Source organism: Nannobrachium achirus, assembly GCF_963921795.1.
Source record: "Nannobrachium achirus genome assembly, chromosome: 6".
NCBI classification, from domain to species: Eukaryota; Metazoa; Chordata; class Actinopteri; order Myctophiformes; family Myctophidae; genus Nannobrachium; species Nannobrachium achirus.
The window spans coordinates 44627607-44645258 of NC_137815.1; the positions used below are offsets into that span (position 1 = coordinate 44627607).

The 17652-nt window shown below is 41.8% G+C and overlaps 1 protein-coding gene across 2 annotated transcripts in view; it reads left to right on the forward strand.

Annotated features, from left to right (window-relative positions):
* rbck1 (RanBP-type and C3HC4-type zinc finger containing 1) overlaps positions 1 to 16980 on the forward strand; it is a 17843-nt gene extending 863 nt beyond the window's left edge. For both annotated transcript variants that reach the window (XM_080728793.1, XM_080728792.1), the window contains exons 3-13: positions 431 to 575; positions 2589 to 2685; positions 7879 to 8077; positions 9709 to 9860; positions 10319 to 10492; positions 11216 to 11376; positions 12122 to 12233; positions 12446 to 12625; positions 13370 to 13468; positions 14085 to 14228; positions 14526 to 16980. In XM_080728793.1, the coding sequence (XP_080584919.1) occupies positions 431 to 575; positions 2589 to 2685; positions 7879 to 8077; positions 9709 to 9860; positions 10319 to 10492; positions 11216 to 11376; positions 12122 to 12233; positions 12446 to 12625; positions 13370 to 13468; positions 14085 to 14228; positions 14526 to 14606 (1544 nt within the window). In that variant the 3' untranslated portion in view covers positions 14607 to 16980. The remainder of the gene's footprint in view (positions 1 to 430; positions 576 to 2588; positions 2686 to 7878; positions 8078 to 9708; positions 9861 to 10318; positions 10493 to 11215; positions 11377 to 12121; positions 12234 to 12445; positions 12626 to 13369; positions 13469 to 14084; positions 14229 to 14525) is intronic.
* Positions 16981 to 17652: the final 672 nt, after the last annotated feature.

Sequence of the window (17652 nt, forward strand, 5' to 3'; positions counted from 1 at the left end):
TTTTTTATATTAACCACTTGAACCCTAGCATCCATATTCTGAGAACATTAGCCAAAAATATAATATATATATCTACAAGCTTGCAACGCCTCGCGCTATGAGGCGTTGTGAGCTTGGAGATCGGCTATTTTTGGCAAGAGGTTTGGTGTAGAGGGGGAAAAGAGCAGACTAAGTACAGAGTGAAAGGTCAACTTTATTAAGCATTGACGGTTCAAGTGGTTAAATATCTGAAAACAAATTGACATGAATCCAAAATACACTGCCAGATGACAGTGCTGTCAAACGATGCAACTATATGGAATCTATGAAAATGTTGTGGGGGTCCCTGCTTCATCTCTCTCTCAACTAAGGGGTCCTTGGCCTGAAAACGTTGAAGACCCCTGCAATAAATAGATAATAACCCTGTCCTGGTTTCTCCATCCCAATGCAGCGGAGGACCTGGCTGTCTCCCTGAGCCAGGCCATCAGCACTGGGGAGAAAGAGGAGGCTGCCAGGCTCTCACAGAGACTGTCTGAACTCAGTGTTTCTGTGACTGTCAACATAAACAGAGAGGCCTATCCACAAGACCCCATACAGTAAGTCAGTGATTTTTCAAAAATAGTCATGTCAATGGTAAATGGTGCATGTGGTGCCTTTATCCAAAGCACTTTGCAAAATGCATAACATTCACACATTGACACACCGCGGCAGAGGCAACCAACCCGCTCATTGGGAGCGGTTAGGGCAGGGTTCCCCAATTCGTTTTCCCCAAGGGCCGGATTATGTCTAGGGTACCAAGCCGAGGGCCACAACATTGCAGGGGGCGACGGTGGCGTTCCCACTACTCCAGCGACAGTTCAGATATCGTCGTTGTCTGGTGAAAATCTTGTATGTCCAAAAAAATGTTTGTTTTGCATTTATCATTTTAAAAATGATTTAAACTAGTGAAAACAGACGATCTACAAGCACACAACGCCTCGCATCGCGAGGCGTTGTGTGCTTGTAGATCTGCTGTTTTCACTACTTTTGTGCGACGGCCTTGTATGATGAAGCAGGGCTTTACTGTGCGAAAGAACATATACATTTGGAGATACGTGGTTTCCACCCGACAACGACGATATACTAGTGTTGTTGCTGCTCTTATACCACCATTATTACTGGGGTTGGTGTGGACCAGACAGTAGCCCCCCGCGGGCCGCAAATGGCCCGCGGGCCGCCTATTGGGGAACCCTGAGTTAGGGGTTTGTGTCTTGCTCAAGGACACTTAGAAATAAAGCTGGTAGGAGCCGGGTATCAAACCGGGAACGTTGCGATTCCAAAACAAGCCACAGCACAGAAAACACAGTACGTTCTGTTAATGTATTACACAAAGCTACATTTTCTTTTTCCAACCAGGGTTGGTTGCACTTTGCTGCTTAACACATTCACGTTGGTGTGTCTGTGTAGTTGAAAAGCCTATATAAATACAGTTGTGTGGTAATTATTAGTACTTTATTATGTGCTCGGAGAGAGGACACATCAGGAGGATGTGTGTTTAAGTTAATGTCTTGAGCGGTAAGAGGAACAGGTTCGTTCTTTATGTGAAGACAGACACAAGGTCAGGCAGAGTGACCTTGACAGTAAATAATAACTGATGTTGTGACTTGCTACACTGTCTGCTATTCCCTTCAATATCTTGTACCTTTCACATAAGTAGTCTGCAGGGGTGTCACACCAAATTCTGGGCCCTGGGTCCTGGGAAAAATAGCATATATACAAGCTCACAGCGCGGCACCAAGTGCCACGCTGCGAGCTTGTGGATCTACTATTTTTGGAAACGTTTTTTTAAAAACCTATGTTTCTATCTGAGTGATACTCAAACTTTTTCATTTGAAGGACCCCCAAAATGATATGTATTTGGCCACGGACCCCCATCTCAAAATATTTAGTTCCAGGGAGGAACCCCCCCTCAGAAGCAAGATTTGAGTTACAAATGTTCGCTTAAAAAAATACATACATTCAAAGATTTGCACAGATTTTCACTGCTTTTCAAAAATAGCAGATCTACAAGCTCACAGCGTGGCACAGAGTGCCGCACTGTGAGCTTGTAGATCTGCTATTTTGTATATCTGCTATTTTTCAATAGCTAAAGTATAAAATAATTAAGGCCCCTCCACCTCTAGGGCCCTAGTAACTCAGTCCCACTTCCCCCTTCCCCTTGTGACGCCCCTGCTGTCTGCTATTCCCTTCAATATCTTGTACCCTTCACAAAATAGTACCGTAATTGCTGGACTATAAGCCGCACCTGAATATAAGCCGCACCAGCTAAATTTAGAACAAAAAACAAATGTTTACATAATTATATAAGCCGCATCTGACTATAAGCCACAGGTGTCCTTCCTGCTTTCCGCTAGAGCGCCCTGGTGGCCGTTAGCTGTATGAATCTATATATAAATACTTGTTAAAGACCATAGTAAACGTTAGCTGTAAACATCTTTATATAAGCCGCACCGTTGTATAAGCCGCAGGGTTCAAAACATGGGAAAAAAGCCACGGTTTATAGTCCGGCAATTACGGGTAGTCTTTGTTGTGTTGTGTTATGTTTGCTATTCTGTGCTACCTGTACGTAGGTTGAAGGTGGGAGTGGAGGATGCTCTGTCAGATGCCTACATTCCTGTGACCCTCATGGTTTCTCCTGAGATGATGATAGCACAACTCAAAGACAAGGTAGAGCTCAGAGATACTTTTTTTAAAAGGAAACCAGCACTCACTTTATATGAATATAGCGTCATATACGCTGAGGAAGGCCTCCGGGTCCGTGTGTGATCCGCTGCTGGGGGTGAACCTTTTAATAAACATTAAGAATCTTTTCTAAAGTGAGTACTGGTTTCCTTTTTCAAAGGTTCATTAATTGTTGCCAGAACCGTGCACCCGAGACACAAGTGTTTTTTTTTTTACGGCACGCTGATGAGTGCTCCTCTTTCTCTTTTTAAAGAGCTCAGATTACACAGGATTTATTATGGCTTCTGTAAGGTTTCCTATTAACTCATTGACTGCCAAGGCACGAGTTTCACGAGTTATTACAGTACTCCCAGGCTGCCACAGCCCGAGTTTCCCGAGTTGGAATTTTTTTTTTTTTTTTTTTTCAAAATTTTTTTTTATAAAAAAATTTCTAAAAATGCCTCAAATGTATTAGGCATGATCGCAATTGCGAAATTGCATGTTTAGCCCCATAACAAACATATCTTTCAAAATGTCAAAAATGGCTGTTTTGTCTGACTTTGAAGGCTTGTATCTCATGAATGCCTGAACGGATTTCCAAGCGGATTTTTTTGTTTGAAAGCTGTTAAAAAGTACTACACATATGGTGCATGATCTAGGCATGGGCGTGCACGATCCGTGCACTAAAAATTGATCCGTGCACTAGGGCTGTCACGATTAATACATAATCGTCTATTCGCGATTATTTTTCATATTCGCGAATATTTTCCATATTCGCGATTATCGTCAAAAAAGCAAAAAGCAAAAAAAAAAAAGTTTTATCATCTTTCATGTGTATTTTTATATGGATTTGGGGGAATCACAAATAAAATAAACTTGAACCTTGGCTGAAATGAACAGAAAAGTGTTACTCTATCCACAAAGTTATGTTTTACGTCATCGTGTTGCGACGGCAGCGACGCACCAGAAGCCACTCCAGCATGCAGACAGAGGCTGAGCGCAGCAGCAACAACAACAACACGGTTTTGCCATGTGGATGTGTTTTCGTCGTTTTGAGCTACTGTAGCCTTGGCTAGGATTACTAGTTTGAGTCATGGAGGGTGACACAGCTGACATTGACATTTTGGTTCCAAAGCCACGTACCGTTGCACCGCTGTGGGAACATTTCGGTTTTAAACCGAACGCTAAAGGGGAGCCCAGCAACGTGGAAGAGGCGATCTGTAAACTTTGCCGCAAAAAGGTGCCAGTCAAAAGTTCGAATACAACAAATCTGAAACAACATCTGCAAACCCACCACCCACTACAATACGCTGAACTTGGAAAGAAAGCGGCAGCAGCCACCTCAACAGTAGGTGGGCCAGCCCGTCAACTGGCTCTTGGTGAGTCTTTCGCCCGATCCTCAGCCTACAAATACAAACAAAGCAGCCTCAGATGGCGTGCGTTAACAGACAGTGTAACGCGGTACATTGCCATGGAAATGCTGCCGTTCAATACGGTTGAGAAGCCAGCGTTTAAAGAAATGCTCCTCACGTTTGATAAGCAGTACGACCCTCCAGGCAAAACATACATCTCCCAGACGGCGATCCCGAATATGTATAACAATGTCAAGGATGACATACTCAGGGAGTTGAGTAAAGTTGATTTTTTCTCACTCACCACAGACATGTGGTCAAGCATCATTATGACGCCGTACATGAGCCTAACCGTCCACTACCTCTCAGCTGACTGGATTCTGCGGTCCAGGTGTTTGGAGACAAAATATACTCCAGAAAACCACACAGCAGCTGTTCTTGCTGAATCCCTCAAGTCTTGTTTGGCAGACTGGGGATTAGACGAGAAGAAAATCTCCTGCATAACCACTGATAATGGGGCCAACATCAAAGCTGCAGTGAGACAACTCGAATGGCCATGGCTGAATTGTTTTGGCCACAACCTCCACTTGGCTGTCACAAACGCCATAGCGTCCGAAAATGAGAAAACAAGTCGGGCCTTGGGACTGTGTAGGAATCTGGTCAAGACTTTCAACCTGAGCTGGTTAAAGAGGAGAGACCTGAAGAAGGCGCAGGCTGAAGCCAATCTCCCAGATCGCAGTCTAATCCTGGTAAGTTATTAATTTAAAAACATTAGAATGACTATATTATCACAGACAAACACATAGTGTAGAAAATATAAATACATTAAATATATTAACAAATTCAGACTTGTGTAATAGTTTATGTAGAACCTATATACGTTTTTTATCAAGACATTAATTCATATTTTGTTAGAAACACACACATTTTGGCACACACACACACACACACACACACACACACACACACACACACACACACACACACACACACACACACACACACACACACAACCATTACTAAATGCATTTAGTAGTGTGTCAACATTCATAAATAGTGTAGTGTAAATGTAGAAACATTCTCTATATAAACAGCATTTTGTTATCAATATTGGGTTTGGTTATGTAATCTTCATTCTTCATATAATGAACAAAGGCCTAAACAATTGTATCTTTCTGTAAGGATGTTGCTACACGATGGGGTACCAAACAACAGATGGTAGAGAGGACCCTTCAGCAGCTCCCTGCCATAAGACGTGTCCTGATAGATGACCGAAAACATGGGCACCTCAACCCGACCTGGCAGGACGTTGCCGTCTTAGAATCCATCAACGCTGCGCTGAAACCGGTGGCTGATCTCACTGATGTCATGGGTGGGGAAAAGTATGTGACCGTGTCCTCTGTGAAGCCTGTGCTGGAGCTTGTCAAAGATACACTCTCCCCACAACCAGATGAGACCACACTGACAAAAAACATCAAGCAAAAAATGGGCAGTGTTCTTGATGAAAAGTACAGCGCGCCTCCACTGCAAGTCCTTTTGAAAAAGGCCACCTTCCTCGATCCAAGGTATGTTATAGAATTCTATAAATGTAATCTTTATTTTGTCCCTAAGGTAACCAGAAAGTCATGTCACTGGGTTAGTGTTGTGTATTCTAGGCTTGAGAACAACTGTTGAGTGAGAGAGTAAGCGTGGGGGAGAACTCAGCTGTTAAGATTTGACAGCTGTAGCTGGTTGACCTTGACCAGGCAGTGACCACTGATTGAATGGAAAGAAAACAAGTATATAATACACACATTTTTGTTATTCTATAAATTTCTACTACAGGTACAAGGAGGAGGACATTGGAGATGACGGTACTAGGAGCCATATTCTAGAGGAGATGACTGAGATGAGAGAGCCAGAGGAAGGAGGCGACGCCGACAACGGTGATGGAGGTGAAGACGGTGACAGAGCTGCTGAGGTAGTACAAGGTGATGTAGTACCTGCACCAGCAGCACCCCCTCCTCCTGCACCCAAAAAGAAGCGGCTGTGCGACCTGCTGCAGAAAAGGAGAGTCCAAAATGCTACACAGGTGGTTTCAAAAAGAGTGCGAGCAGAAAATGAAATGAAACGGTACCTGCAAGAAGAGTTGGAGCCTATTGAGGGAGATCCTCTGATATGGTGGCGTGATAACCAAAAAAAGTTCCCTTTGATGAGCAGGCTAGCAAAAAAGTACATGTGCATTTGTGCTACTAGTACTGCCTCCGAAAGAGTATTTAGTACAGCTGGCAACATTGTGAGCCAAGTGAGAAATTGCCTTAAACCAAACAAGGTCAATATGTTGGTATTCCTTGCCAGAAACCTACGTAGCCAGGCAATCGAGGCAGCCGAGGCAGCCCAGGCTAGCAAGCAGTGAAAAGATTGATGGGCTGCTGATGATGTGATTTAATGACAGGGATAGGCCTATGTTTAGGCCATTAAGGCGATAGTATTGTTTTGTATATTTATTTTTCTTTACCCTTTTGTTGGGGGGACCAAAGCTATTCAGTACCTGTGCAATTTATGTTTACAGAGCTTAAGTCTAAAAGGCAGAGATATTTTTGTTGTTCCTGTGCAATTTTTATTTATAGTTTATAAGTAGCAAAAAGGAATGTATGTATACTTGCCTCCTGTTATGTTTACAGAGCTTAGTTAAGCCTAACATGCAAAGGTTTTTACAGTTTACAATTGTACAGTACAACTGTACACCAAGGAGAAATGGTTTACTTGTCCCCTGTGATGTTTTCTACTGTTTTCTACAATTTTACAGCTTTCAAAGCCTAAGAGAAGCTTGACTGCTGCTGTATGCACTCATTTTAAAGTTTACACTTTTACAACTGTTACTGTACTGTACACCAAGGAGAATGGTTTACTTGTCCCCTCCCTGTGATGTTCTACTGTTTTCAAAGCCTAAGAGAAAAAGAGAAGCTTGAATGCTGCTGTATGCACTAAGTTTGTTAAGAAAGTGATTTTCTTTCCTGAACTGTTAACTTTGTTTAATGACTGAAGTCAAAGAGTCAAAAAGTTCTATCTGCCTGTGCAATTATTTATCAGGCTAAAACCCTACACTGTTGCAGGGGTTGTTTACAAATAAAATGGACAGAGAACTTAGAAGTTATGTCTTTGTCAATTTATTGATGTCCAAAAAGCAATTAAATTGCACTTCATTAATATTTACAGTATGTGCAGTGTATAAAAGCTTTTCCTATCAGTGGCAAAAAAAATTAAAAAAAATTAGACAATATAATCGTCAATCGGCAATTATTTGTATGACAATTAATCGTCTCCAGAAATTCCTAATCGTGACAGCCCTACCGTGCACTAGAAATTTGGAAGGTGGCAGTGTTTGTTTTGTCTGACTTTGAAGGCTTCTATCTCATGAATGCCTGAACGGATTTCCAAGCGGATTTTTTTGTTTGAAAGCTGTTAAAAAGTACTACACATATGATGCATATATGGTGCATGGGCGTGCACGATCCGTGCACTAAAAATTGATCCGTGCACTAGAAATCTAGGATAGTGGCAGTCTGGTACTTGGGGGCCATCTTGAAATGGCATTCAATGAGTTAATAAGAAGAATACAATAGCATATCATATCTGTAAGGTGACAATTTCCTATTAAGAAGAATGTCATAGCATATAGCCTGATTCACATATCATATCATTATATATATATATACCGGTATATCATATCATATGTCATTATCATATACCCCATAATACCTGTGCTTTAGTATGAAATTCCAAAGCCTAAACTGAGCTATGAGACCTTGAACTTGCAGCTAGTTGTGTAATACACACACACGTGCATTGTTTCCTATGTTAACAGATTAGCAATGACTTTGGGTTCCACCCGAAACTGCAGCGCTGGGTGATTGGGAAGCGTTTGGCACAGGACAGAGAGACGCTGTACAGTCATGGTGTGCGTCAGAATGGAGATCAGGCCTTCCTGTTCATCCTGTCTGCGCAGGCCGCTCGCCTCACGCGACAGCAACAGCAGCAGGATGCAGAGCAGCAGTGCTTGGAGAGTTGGTATCACTGAAACACACAGAAGGAGCGAGTGCATTTTCCGGCACCGGCGTCAGACGTGGCGTCGCCGGTAAAACTTAGGTTTAGGCATAGTTTTACTCAGGTTAGGGTTGGGTTCAGTGTTGATTTTGTCGACTAAAACTATGACGAAAAATGTTTGTCGACTGTGTTTTTTTCACTGACGAAAACTAAATAAAAACGAAATAAAAACTAAGCTGTGATGACTAAAACTAAGACTAAATATATTGTCAATTTTGTCAACAAAATAAAAACTAGACTAAAATGTTATGGAGGGACTAGTGGAGAAGAGAGTAATTTTATGTTTGGTTGGTCTCAGAAAATAGCAGATCTACAAGCTTGTGAGCTTGTAGATCGGCTATTTTCAGCACACAACTAAGTGTAAAATCAGCCATTACAATGTCATCAAGTCCTGCCAAAAAACATTTCAGTTGACTAAATCAACTGTAGATTTAGTCGCCGAAAAATCTTTTGATATTTAGTCGACTAAAATTAGACTAAAACTAAAACTTTTCAGGTGACTAAATTATGACTAAAACTAAATCAAAATTTGCTGTCAAAAACAACACTGGTTGGGTTAAGGTTAGGTTTAGGCATAGTTTTACTCAGGTTAGGGTTGAGTTAAGGTTAGGTTTAGGCATAGTTTTACTGAGGTTAGGGTTAGGTTAGGTACCGTCGGACTAATGCGACGTCGGAACAATGTTTGCTGCAGAGGTGCTGCGGATTGATTGCGGGCAGTTGCCGCGGCTGGATAATGCACTCGCTCTCCCTCCAAACACATACCAACACCCTTGATAAAGATGCACAGATAATATCTTGATATGCTATGCAACCTACTATGCAGGAGATTGCATAGCAGGTCCTTGATCTTAATTTCCCTTAAACTTCATGGTAAATTTCCATTGGAAGTTAAAGTTTTTGGTTGGTTTATATTGACTCCAGAGACGACACCATGAATCATTTTCAAGTTTCAATGTGCAAGGTTTCTTTAAGTAATTTGTTTGTGAATTTGTTTCTGTATTTTGTATTCTGTGTTTATGTTGAAAATACTTTAAACATTATTCAACATTCCTGTTTTCTTATTATTTTTCCTCTTTTTCTTTATTGGTGAAAATAATCCAATGTATTAAAAATTCAACGCACAACCAACTGGTAGATTTATTTTCCTCCTCATTTCTGTTAGGAGGGTTTGCAATTATATGCTTATAATAGAGAAAGGTTTATTATGTAAATACATACATATTATGCAAAGATATCTTTCATTTTCCTTTCAATTCTCATATATTCCTATTATATTTCATGTATTCTTCAGATTTTTGCAACCCTATTTGGGATGTATTATATTTTCAATGGAATCAATCAAAATTAGTTTATATGTCAAAATAAAGACCTTGTGCAAGGATAAGAACATTTCTTTTTTGGTAATATATGTTGGACCATGCTGTCTTATAGAACCTTTTAAGATCCATAGGTCTGTTTATGATATGCCTTCTTTAGTTTATAACAGAACTGGAGATTGCAATAGTGATAGCAGAAACTTGAGTTTGTGCTCACTGAACCGTTTCTGTGTAGCTTTTATCTGGATAAATCACTTTGCTGTCTGTCTTTTTAGGCATCATGGAGTCGATGCACCTCGTGCCGAGAGGTTTGGAAGTAGGATCAGTTGAGAAGATAGTTCCTCAACCTGGTTCTCAACAGAATCCCTTGCCTCAACCTCCCAAGCCAACTGTGGCTCCTCGACCTACTTTGCCTCCTAAACCTCAGGTTGGTCGGATTATGAGCTGTTGTGTTAGCAGTTGCACTATGAGTCATTTATGGGTGTCTTCTCTTAACCACTTGAACCTTAGGCATCCCTATTCTGTGTTGAACATTCAGCAAAAACAGCTGATCTACAAGCTTGTAGACTTGAGTTAGTGTTACAATTAGGAAAAGATTCCCGTTGGGATTAAGGTTAGGCATTTAGGGTTATGTTTGGGCTAGGCAAGGGGTAAGGTTAGGGATTGTGCGGTTATGGTTAGGTTGTGGTTCACTGACTCCTTTTATGACTCGGATCTGCAGTGTGGATTCCGCACAGCCTTGCACACCAAATCCAATGCGATTTAATCATGCAGCAAACGGAAAAAACGCAACGGTCCTGTGTGCAAAGCCCTTAAGGTTAGGGTGAAGTTGGGCTAGCAGCAGTTTAAGTAATATTGGAATATGTACTCGCACCATACCTACAGCTGGCCTGGTCCTGTAAGGTGTGTACCTTCCTCAACAAGCCAACGCGTCCTGGCTGTGAGATGTGTGGTGAGGAGCGACCAGAGACGTACCAGGTGCCTGACATCTACCAGCCAGACCAGGAAGAGGCCCTTCGACTGCAGATGGAGGAGCTGGCCCTGGCGCAGTACCAACAGGTAACATGGGTTCTTGAATATTTTCTAATATATTTATATAAATTGAAAATCCCATTGAGATACAAGATCTCTTTTAAGGAGGATCCCTGTTCAGTTCATTAGCAGTACAAACAGTTACAATTTACAACGATAAACATATACAAACATTTACATTAAAAACGGAACATAAAACAATAATTTAAGCGTGCAACAAATTTCACAAGCCAAAAATTGTATAGCACCTATAGAAAGCATACAATAAAACCAATAGCTAGGGAAGCAGTTTTCTGATGCAGTCTGCCATCAAATTATACGGTAAACCTAGCCAGATCAGTTGCTTAAGCTGCAGATCTGTCTGCACTCTGCAAGTTATTCCATGCTGCAGGATCAGCACACATGGATTGAAGGCTTGTTTGCCAAGTTCAGTTCAAGTCTTAGGTACCATTTTTATGCAGTACTGTACCTACAGGTAGAGGAATCTCTGCCTCTGCTTTTTAAATCCCCCTCCCTTTTATCCCCGCTCTGTTTTATCCATGTTTCTGGTCAGACAATTACATTTCCATAAAGTTTTTTGTTGTCATTTTAGCGTCACTGTCGTCGTGCAACACGTCATTTGACACTTGTCACTCAAAGCATAAATGAGCCTTTACATAACATAACAGGAGAAGGATGGTGCTGTTACCTTTTTTTGACCATTCTTTTTCTCTGGCTCTCTCTCTCTCACTCTCCCTGGGAAAATTGAAGGCTGTTGAGGAGGAGCGAGAGAGGAACTTCATGTCCCTGCTGGAGACAGATGGCCACAGCATCGTCCCCAACTCCACGGAGGCCGATTGTCCCATCTGCTTCTGTCCACTGGAGCCAGGGGATGGCGCTACACTAAGAGACTGTCTGCACAGCTTCTGCAGGTCACACGCTATACTGTATACCAGGGGTCTTCAACGTTTTCAGGCCAAGGACCCCTTAGCCGAGAGGGAGATAAAGCAGGGACCCCCACTACATATTGTATAAAATTGTGTTGCAGATTTTCATCGACTTGTTTGACAGCACTGTCATCAGTTATGTTGGATTCATGTTAATGTGTTTTTTTTCAGACATTTAACCACTTAAATCGTCGATACTTAGTAAATTTGACCTTTCACCTTTTTTTACCTCTACACCAAGCCTATTTGCCAAAAATAGAGGATCTACAAGCTCTCAACGCCTCACGCTGCGAGGCGTTGAGAGCTTGTAGATCTGCTATTTTTGGCTAAAGTTCTCCTCAGAATAGGGATGAGGGTTCATGTTGTTCATTTAAAATAATTATCCTATCACTCAAAGATTTGGCGGACCCCCTGTAGTAACTCTGAGGACCCCCTATGGGTCCCGTACGCCCTTTTGAAGACCCCTGCTGTATCATGATATGAGACTAAATATCATCTGGGATTTTGGATATTGTGATATGGCACAAGTATTGTCTTTTCTTGTTTTTAATCTCTTAAGCCGTATTTTATATTTTCCAACATTTTCCAAAAGTTAAAAAAATGGCAAAAGTAGCTGTTCTACAAGCTGTGAGTTGTGTGTGTGTGTGTGTGTGTGTGTGTGTGTGTGTGTGTGCGTGCGTGTGCGTGTCGTGCATGCCATGTGTGACGTGTGTGCATTTCCCCCCAACAGGGAGTGTCTTAAGGGGACCATAGTGAACAGCCAGGATGCTGAGGTGTCCTGTCCTTTCATGGACAATGACTACAGCTGTGACAGCAAGCTACAGGACAGAGAGATCAAGGCTGTGAGTTAAACACTGTGGGGCCTTTTTTCTTTTTTTTAGGCCCAGGCGTGACAGCGGGCAGACAAAACAGAATTGTATTGTACACATACACGCACACTTGTGCCTGTTTGGTGACTGAAAACTGCTACTCTATAAGGCGTTGTGTTGTGAGCTTATAGATTGGCTATCGTACGACGAACAAAGTATAACATGGTGCTTAATGTTGTGTGCAGCTCCTAACAGCAGAGGAGCATCAGCGGTTCCTGGAGTTGCGACTGAGCATTGCGGAGAGCCGCTCGGATCACAGCTTCCACTGCCGGACACCCAACTGCCAGGGCTGGTGCATCTATGAGGACGATGTCAATGAGTTCCACTGTGAGCTCTGCCAACAAACCAACTGCATCCTCTGCAAGGTAACACAGTCAAAACCTTAGCGTTAACTCCGAAGAGTGAACCAAATGGAAACGTAATGGGGCCATTTGGTTCCCGTAAAGGTCCCCAAAGGGTCCATGGGTAAGGGTCCTTTTTTGGTTCCATTTGTACACTCTTCTGTGTTAAATCAACACTAGATTTAAATGCATAATGTGTGCATAGGCGATGTGTGCATGAAACGGTGGAGAGTTGGATAAAGGTACTTATGTTGATGCTCTGCTCACACTGTTAATACCAAATAGCTGTGTTACCAACACAAAGAATAAAGATCCATGATCCACGTTTTACTAGTTTTTGTAATAATAATAAAAAGGTAACTTGCTAAGATTTCTGTTTATGTCTGTGTGGCCATTACTAAAGCCCAATGCACACTGGGAAAGGCTCGATATTTGTGTCATTAGTTCGACTAAGGGTTAAGGTTAGGTTTAGGCGTTGTGAGCTTGTAGATCGGCTATTTTCGGCAAAGAGGTTTGGTGTAGAGGGGACAAAGAGCAGACTAAGTATAGAGTGAAATGTCAAGTTTATTAAGTATTGACGGTTCAAGTGGTTACATATCTGATAACACAAATTGACATGAATCCAAAACAGTGAAACTATATGGAATCCATGAAAAGGTTGTGGGGGTCCCTGCTTCATCTCTCTCTCTCGACTAAGGGGTCCTTGGCCTGAAAACGTTGAAGTCCCCTGCTGTAGTGAGTTGACAATCAACTGTATGTGTTTGGCAGGCCATTCATAAGGACATGAACTGTAAGGAATACCAGGATGACCTGCGCATCCGAGCAGAGAATGACCTGGCAGCCAAGCAAACCAAGGACATGTTGGAGGTAGGTTGACCTTTAAACATTTCAACCAGTTGCAGTTCTTCATACGTGCTGTAGGTCCATTAACAAGCGCACTAGCAACTCCTACAGTTTGGTCAGTGCACCAGGCCGAAGGCGTGGCCGATGTTTTGCACCCTGTCCGTCCGTCTTGTCAGTGAACAGCTAATCCCCGGCACCGTTGCCGGAGATTGCCAGAGCAGAACCTCTGCCTCAAAAGTTTTCAGATCGGCCTGTTATAGGCAGATCTTTGCAAAAAACTAAAATGATATTACTCCTACAGATTGTGTCAAGCAAACATCAACAAAAATGGGTACACATTATCTCTTTACAGTAGTCATGTCACCAAGACGGATCTGTCCGATTTTTCATATTCCATCAACATTACCGGCCCACAATAACCGAGGAGCACTTTTTCAAATTATTTCTAGATGGTGTTTCATAATGATATAGGATCACTGTAAGTTTGTACATAATTATAACGATCACTGTAGTTTGTTGTTCATAATGATATTGACCACTGTAGTTTGTTGTTCATAATGATATTGACCACTGTAGTTTGTTGTTCATAATGATATTGATCACTGTAGTTCATTTGTAACAATGATATGTATCACTGTAGGGTTTGCTGCAGAGTGGGGAGGCCATGCGGTGTCCACGCTGTGACGTCATCGTGCAGAAAAAGGATGGCTGTGATTGGATCTGCTGTGTCATGTGTCGGACAGAGATCTGTTGGGTTACCAAACAGGCTCGCTGGGGACCAAATGTAAACACACACACACACACACACACACACACACACACACACACACACACGCACACACACACGTACACACACACACACACACACACACACACACACACACACACACACACACACACACACACACACACACACACACACACACACACACACACACACACACACACACACACACACACACACATACACACACTCTCTCTCTCTCTCTCATATTATGTAAACAGTTGCATCACATATAGAAATTGAGGAATGTTAGCTTTCTATCAACAGTGTAACTCATGAATGTAATTGTGTTTGCAGGGTACTGGAGACACATCTGGTGGCTGTAAATGTCGAGTCAACAATCAGCTCTGTCACCCCAACTGCAAAAACTGCCACTGACAAAGACACATGTAAACATCCCACAGAAACACAGATCTCAACCTAACTGCTGTTTAACATCTGATTGTATCATATTTATTTTCTACTTTTGATTTAAATTAATTTGCTTAGCCTGGTTCTATCTCTGTTTTGCTGGTTGGATGAGTACTTAAAAATATCCTGCTACAGGCCAGGTGGGAAGTTTCCAGTCTGAAAAATGAAAACCCAAAACAGAAGTTAGATTGTATAGAGGTCTATAGGGAAATAACCAAACTTCTCACTTGATTTATTACCTCAGTAATGATTTTCCTATGTTCTCAATTGCTAGTTTCATGTCTTCAAAACAGCATGTTCAGTTTAGCTAAATCTGGTCCCATAGAATTAAATAGACAAATAAAGTAGGGTATGCTTTAGGGCAGGGGTCCCCAACCTGTGGTCCATGGACCACTGGAGGTCCGCAGCCCATTCGCTCGTGGTCCACAATGCAGACGTCCGCACAGAAAGTTTATATATTTTAGATATATTAATTACGATTGTTTATCTTTAGAAGTCCGAGCACTCGCTCCTTACTTTCAGTACTGTTTTGTTGTAGGTAGTTAGGTAGTAAAACAAAGCAAACCCATTAAAAATCTCAACTACAGGTAGCTGCTTTATGTTAATATTAACATGCACCGCCATAACAAATCCTTGACAGAATACGACATATTTGTGCCTTTAAATTAGCACGTTGGAGATGCAATTATCCTAACCCAGCACATTTACCATGTGTGCGCATCGCTCATAGAATTACAATATGACAAGTACATACAATGACACTCGTGCAACGGGTGCTACAGTATGAGTTCACACCTGTGTGTCATGTTCACTGACATGTCATCATAGACTGGCTACATGAAGCCTACCGGTCCAGGCGCATACCACTAAGGCATTGCCACATATACTGTAGGCATGGGTGCCTGGCGACGTCGCCTGTTCGATTCCCGATCCGGACGACCTTTGCCACGTGTCCTCTCCCCACATTATTCATGCCCCACATGGCATGAATAAGGTAAAAAGGTAATGCTCTTCAGTTCACACAACCAAGTATTCATATTGGAGCTGAACGACTCCAAAGATGTTTCAATGTTTTTGTAGCATTTTAACACATTGACCGCCATTTTAACATACCTCCGTACTCCCACCTGCCATTCGTCTCCATAGACTTCCATGTAATTGGGTGTGCACGGATCATGCACACCCATGCCTAGATAATGCACCACGTGTGTCCACATTGCTCACAGCTTTCAAACAAAAAAATCCGAATGGAAATCCGTTCAGGCATTCATGAGATAACAGCCACTATGTTTAACAAAGATGGCTGCCAAAATGGCTGCCATGCTTGAAAGATGGGGTTGCTATGGGGGTTAAACATGCAATTTCGCGATTGCTATCATGCCTACTCCATTTTTGGGGGTCAAAATTTTTAAAAAAAAAATTTGAATTTTTTTTTTTTTTTAATTCTCGGGACTATCGGGCCTGGCGGGGAAAGACATTGGAATAATCTCGGGACTATCGGGCCTGGCAGGGAATGAGTTAAGAATGCTCATTTAGCTGGACTACTTAATGCTCATTGTTGCTGCTGATTACCTGTCCAATAGTGCAATTTTACTTTCATCTACCCAACTTGCTTAAAATGAAACCTCGGACATCACAATGTAAAGTATTTTGTTAGCAACATGGTCAAAGTCAAAGAACTACAAACAGAATTCTAATATATTCAGTAATCCTGGTCTCTATAATGCCTGATGGAGGGGAAAGGAACTGGTTGGAATAACGACGATGTTCCTTCCACACGCTACGTCCAAACCGGGGAAATCCCCCGTCAGGTGAAAAGAAGCAACTGGACTACTCATGCAGAGAAGGAAGCATGAGGTCAGTTCGTTGTCTCCCCTGGCGCGGCAGAGGTAGGGTGAAAAATGGATTACAAAATTGTGGGCTTAAAAAAAACAAAAAAAAACAGAATTCTAATATATTATTGCTGTTGATGTTCTGTGAAGGATAACATTTTGAGAAACAAAATTACTCCAACTATATCACTTTGCTTAGCATTATATATTTCAAATTAAATGCAATAAGGGGAAATAAAGTGGATAAACACTAATATTGTTTGGTTATGAGGCCTCATCTACAGTAGTTGTTTTCTCACATGGGTGTAGGCCCTCCTCACAAGAAGCTGTATTTAATGTTTGAGTTGGCAATTCCACTGCCGTCTTCTGTCAGTCGTCCCATTAGACGTAACAGAATGCACCTAAAAGGCCCTTCTGCTTCATCAAACTGTATTGTCAACAGTAAAATCTTTTTTTTCCCAGTTCTGAAAGTATGTACAAGGGAACATTGTAATTAAAATCTTGATTTAGACATAGTTTATTTGTTGGGTCTTTTTTTGTTGCCTTTATTCAAATACTATAGACAGATTTCTCAGAGCGGCAACCATAACCGCGGTGGGCACAGGTGCCACAGGAGGCGGCTGTGTGCTGACACCGCAGCCAATAGGCAATGCTCTGGAAAACGGTCTATAGTGGAGTGACTGGAAACGGAGACACACAGCAAAGGTGTCTAGACATTAGAGCCTACAGTATATGAGGTACTGTACTAGGCCATCGGCACCCCTATACTGTACATCGTTTCTTGTGGGACTCTATGTGTTCCTGTGCTTACTGGTAAAAGCAGACATACTACTGTAAAGCACATGTTCAGTTTAATTTATTTGCATTCTCTTATACTTTACATTAGTACAACAGCTTCATGGAAACAAAAATAACAGAAAAGGCAAAATAATGATTTAGTGCAATGAAAAAGACAGACAACCACCGAGTGCAGGTATACTGTATAATGTCAATATCAATATAACACTGCTATACGATTGTACTCTCAGGCACATCATAGCGTTCTACACTAAGTTGCAAGTCGCCCCGATTTCCATGAATAACTAGATCTCACAGAACCCTGGCTAAGCGCTTTAGCACGAATACCACCTATATTAGGATATGCAAATGAGGTATTCAACTCATCAAACAATGACATAGCA